The sequence below is a fragment of the Acanthisitta chloris genome, unplaced genomic scaffold (assembly GCF_000695815.1).
Source record: "Acanthisitta chloris isolate BGI_N310 unplaced genomic scaffold, ASM69581v1 scaffold15075, whole genome shotgun sequence".
In the NCBI taxonomy this organism is placed as follows: domain Eukaryota; kingdom Metazoa; phylum Chordata; class Aves; order Passeriformes; family Acanthisittidae; genus Acanthisitta; species Acanthisitta chloris.
In genome coordinates, this window is record NW_008673269.1 from 20,552 (window position 1) to 25,475 (window position 4,924).

General features: G+C 37.6%; 1 protein-coding gene across 1 annotated transcript in view; it reads left to right on the forward strand.

The window, feature by feature from the left end:
• The window catches only part of LOC103802415 (Y+L amino acid transporter 2-like), a 21,234-nt gene that overhangs the window by 14,893 nt on the left and 1,417 nt on the right, over positions 1 to 4,924 (forward strand). The window contains exons 5-8 of the mRNA XM_009074885.1: positions 1,874 to 1,977; positions 3,037 to 3,133; positions 3,370 to 3,519; positions 4,202 to 4,385. Of these exons, the coding sequence (XP_009073133.1) occupies positions 1,874 to 1,977; positions 3,037 to 3,133; positions 3,370 to 3,519; positions 4,202 to 4,385 (535 nt within the window). The remainder of the gene's footprint in view (positions 1 to 1,873; positions 1,978 to 3,036; positions 3,134 to 3,369; positions 3,520 to 4,201; positions 4,386 to 4,924) is intronic.

Here is a 4,924-nt window from a genome sequence, read left to right on the forward strand (position 1 = left end):
CTGGATCAGCAGTTGTTGCAGAACACAGCTTGTGTCCAGAACACATCACATGTGTAACATTTTGATCTGTATGTAATTTGTGGTTTCTACTGCTCAGATGAGTGATCATTGTTTTCCAAGATGTGTGAAACAGCATTAGCATGTCTTAGAAAAATTGGCTATACATTACAGGATGGAAATGGCTTTTGAGTTAGTCCTGCACTTATCATTCCACACGGGCCCATTACTAGCTGTTTGAAAAGGAAATGGAAGATTCCTGTTGGGGGGAAGAGGTTTCTCCAAATGACATATTAGCTGATTTGCATCCTTTAGCATAAGATTATTTATACATTTTCTCTCTCTTCTTTAACTTCAGCTGTTAATATTACTTATCTAAATGCTTATCCTTTAGGCAATCTTACTAAACATCTTAATTCTCTAACATCTTGTTGAGTGAGCTCTGTGTCTTAGCTTTGTATATTTTAAAAAAATCCTCCAGCAGTTTGAAGTTTTGTGTCTATAATTTCCTTTGCTGTTTGGCTTCAGAATTCAGCAGTCCAGGTTCAAATCATCCTTTAAAATATTACAGCAATTCCCTGTTAGAATTTTCATCTTGTCCTCGTTCTTACTTGTTCTGGAGAAGTTGTCTTAATTCATTCACTGGATCATTACGAGTCACATTCTGCTTCACAAGTGCAGGTTTCTCAGAGCTGCATTTAGATCCAATAAGGATCCCAGAGAAGTACTTTGGGTTCTAGCAATTATTTATTCTTCAGCAGCAGAAATCTTTTATATGCAATAATGTAAGTTACTAGTTGCAGTTTGAATTGACTGAAAATGGGTAATCCATGGTATGCAGAACATATTTCTTAGGGCATGGTCTTTTGCTAAATTAATGTTCTGATTCCAGCATGAAATAGAATTATTATGGATTAGTTCTTTTATACTTGTGTCAATTTTTATAATTTCTGTGGGAATCTGTTTGAATTTTCCACCTCTGTGTTGCAGCTCCATTTTGAGGGAAGCTGTGCCGATATGTATAAACAAAAAGAGCTCAGGAAGAGAGAAGACAGGTGCTTTGAACCTTTTGGCAAGGTTCCCACCAAAGTGATTATATGATTTTGCATTGTCCCTTAGCAGCAGGAGATTCTGTCTGCCTTTGCTGACTAAGTGACACAAAAGAATGGAATACATTTTGCTTTTTAGTACAGATGATGGTTTACAGCTAAGCAGAGTTGAACCTTGACCTGGATAATGAGCTGAATAAAGCCACATTGTCAACCCAGACAAAGAACAGGAAGCTTTAGCTGGCCAGGTTTTATTTATGTCTGTGAATTTCTCAGCATTTTATGGTTTTAAGAGTGATATTATAATACGGGGTTTTATCTCATGAAAATCACTCACTTATTTAAAAAAAAACTCCACCCAACAATACTAAGTAATTTAGGCTTTTTTGACCTACAGAAACATTAGGAAAACAGATCATAATGCAGTGCTCTTGTTCCTGGAGTAATTAAATCTGTTTGACTACTGTTAAATCCAGGTAACTTGATACGGTACAAATAAAGGCCAGTTCTGAGTGTTAATCACCTTAGCTTGTAAATGTTATGATGAAGACCAGTAGTTTGAAGGGGTCAAGAGAGGATGAGCATTGTTTTCGTGAGCAGAAAACATGAGTCAAGGTGCTGGACTAAAGTTTGTGCTTACTTAGAATTCATAAATAAATACAAAAGCTGTGTGCTTCTTTGTGCTGCACAAAGGGATTGTCCTCACTATATTACTATTTTTTTCATACAAGCTTATTATAAAAGTTCTGATGTTCTTGTTTTAATTATGGTTTTGGGTTTTTTTTTCCGATATTTTCATGTTTCCTTTTTCTTTTCCCTTTCATCAGACATTTGCTGACCAAGTATTTGGTGTCATGAGCTGGACAATTCCCATTGCTGTAGCCTTTTCTTGTTTTGGTGGACTTAATGCTTCAATTCTAGCATCATCAAGGTAGTGCATATCTCTCTCAGTTTGACAAACATGTTACATTTTTACATGTTACTGTTATGCTCATCTGTTACGAGAGTGGCAGAAATACTTAACTGAGCCTATAACGAATAGCCACGATAAAATAATAGACCTCAAACCTCTGTGTGTGTACATTGTGTATGCATACACTGTACATTGTGTGTGTTTACACGTTGTACATGTGTACACTGCCCTATATCCCCAAAGTGTTCTGAGTGTATGCAGAGCACAGCTAAAGATCAAATGATTGTTGTCTCTGTGGTGATTATTCTGATTATTTGGATTACTTTCTATTTTACTTGATACAATAATTCTACATGTTCTTGTTTTCAAATGTATTTACTTAAAACTTACTTGCATCAGTATTTTAAAGCTTTTTTTTTTTCCGGAACAAAATCTGGAAAAGTTGCTACTGCTATTAAGCTGCAGTCAGAAAGCTTAGGATACAGTATAGAAGCTTTTCTGTGAGCACTGATTGTGGATGTGACCATCAAAAGTTGTGAATAGATTTTTTTTTTTTCAGGCATTTTAAGATCCTTCCTGTCCATTGACTGTATTTGCAATGCCTCTATATTGAGAACAAATATGAACATCATCTGGTGAAGGAGTCAGTACAGCACAGTTGACAATAAAATTGTGTTTGCTTTTTGAGCATGTGGTTGAGAGACCTCATTTTAGCAACCTGTCAATCTCTTCTGGTTGGCATTGAAAACTGTTCTTCTATAGGCTGGAATGTTTTCAGTGCTAGCTTTTAGAATTTTGTGAAACAAATGTGTTTCAGTCACTGTGCAAGTTGTCTATTTTACCTGTAGGATCATTTTTTTAAAATGGGTGTTAACTGCATGTTTCTAAAAGCTTGGATGTCTTTTAGTGGTTGTGGTACAGTACATCTTTACAAGAAAGGTTGAATCCAGGTTCCAGTTTAAAGTATGGAAATACAGTGGTGTAAATATTTTGGACTGGTATTATTCTCTGATTTTCTATAATACATTCTCTCTCACCTGTAGGCTCAACATGTGTTTTCTGACTATTTTTTTCCAGGCTATTTTTTGTAGGATCTCGGGAAGGCCACCTTCCTGATCTGTTGTCCATGATCCACATAGGGAGGTTCACACCTGTGCCAGCATTGCTCTTCAATGTAAGTTGTTATTGCTTTACTTTTCAGCTGCTCAGGTGTGACTATTTGAATATTTAAAGAAAAGCTTTAAAAACTTCATGAGGGAACTTCAGATTTACTGTCATCAAGGTGGTTTTTTTAGACATAAAATCATGTCAAACACCAGGGAGTATAAGGTGTTCCTTTAAGGCAAAAACCAGCATAAAGAGTAAGTTTCAAACTTTTGTTGTTACTCTCACTCTGTTCTTTTCTGACAGTGTGTTATGACCCTTGTTTACTTGGCTGTGGAAGATGTCTTCAAGCTTATTAATTACTTCAGTTTTAGTTACTGGTTTTTTGTTGGTCTGTCTATTGCTGGACAATTATATCTACGTTGGAAGGAACCAGATCGCCCCAGGCCTCTTAAGGTAATACTTACTGCAGAGTTGAGTAAAATCCCTGTTTTCCACATAATGTAAAAGTACTGTTTAAAATCTGGACCATACATATTATGTCTAAAGGTTACAAATTGATCAGGACATAGAACATGTCCATTTTATACTGTACTATGAAAGTTAGCTTGTCTGCTAACTAAGAATAAGAAATTGTTGTAATAGTACACTGTTTCATTATATGCTAGTTCAGTCAGTATCCCTGCTCTCTGTCAACTGGAGAATGTCTCAACAGGCTAACATAGTAGTAAGCCTTTATTCTTGGATTAGAAGTGTCTCATTAGGAATGCTTAAGTAATTCTGTCAGTGTGGACCACATTTAGCACCGGTGATACCTGATCCTCTTAGGACCTTCTCATGCTTTAAGGTGGTACTCCTACACAGAAAAGTCATTTTTGTTTCCTGAGTTTTATTGGATTTGTCTAAAAACACTTTGTGCCACTATGCAGCACAGCAGAACAGTTACCCTCTTTGATTCTTTTTCAATTTCTAGCAGCAGAATAATTCTGCTATTTGCTTATGTTTCTCAATAGCCAGGTGATCTGTAAGAGGAAGAGCAGGTAATTTCACAAAGGGGTTGAGAGGGAACAGTCTGTATCAGTGCTTGTAACTGTAGACACTGACTATTTCAGTAACACTGTTGTTTTTCTGTCTGCAGCTGAGCCTGGCTTTCCCCATAATATTCTGTATATGCACAGTGTTTCTGGTGGTAGTGCCACTCTATAGTGACACTATAAATTCATTGATTGGAATTGCCATTGCTTTATCTGGAATTCCAGTCTTCTTCTTGGGAGTCTATTTGCCTGCATCAAGGAGACCTCAATTTATTAACAAGATTTTAGGTAAGTTTCTTTGTACCTGCAGATGTTGTTAGGAAAGAGGAAAATTAAGTAGGTAAATCTTGAGTTTGTTGAAGAAAAGGGTTGTGGTGGGCACCAGCACCCCCAGCAGGATAAGGGAGAGAATAGAAAGAACAAAGGTGAGACTTGTTGGTCAGGTTAAAGACAGTTTAGTAAGTGAAGAGGGGAAAGAAAACCTGCTGCTGCACGAGCAATCACCACATCCTGCAGGCAGTTCAATGTGCAGCCAGTCTCCAAGCAACAGCCATACTGAGACACTGTCCCGTGTGCACACACTTCTTGCTCTACCTGTTTTTATTGCTGACCATGACATTATGCAGGATGAGCTATCCCTTTGCCTAGCTTGGGTCAGCTGTCCATTGTCCCTCCAGACATCCTGCCCCTCCCATCTTGCTGCAGGAAGGGCAGACTGGGAGGACAGAAAAGAAGCCTTGAGACTGTGCAAATGCTGTTCAGCAATAGCCAAAACATTGGTGTTTTACTAGCCCTTTGTGAGCCACAAATCCAGAACACTGCAGCAT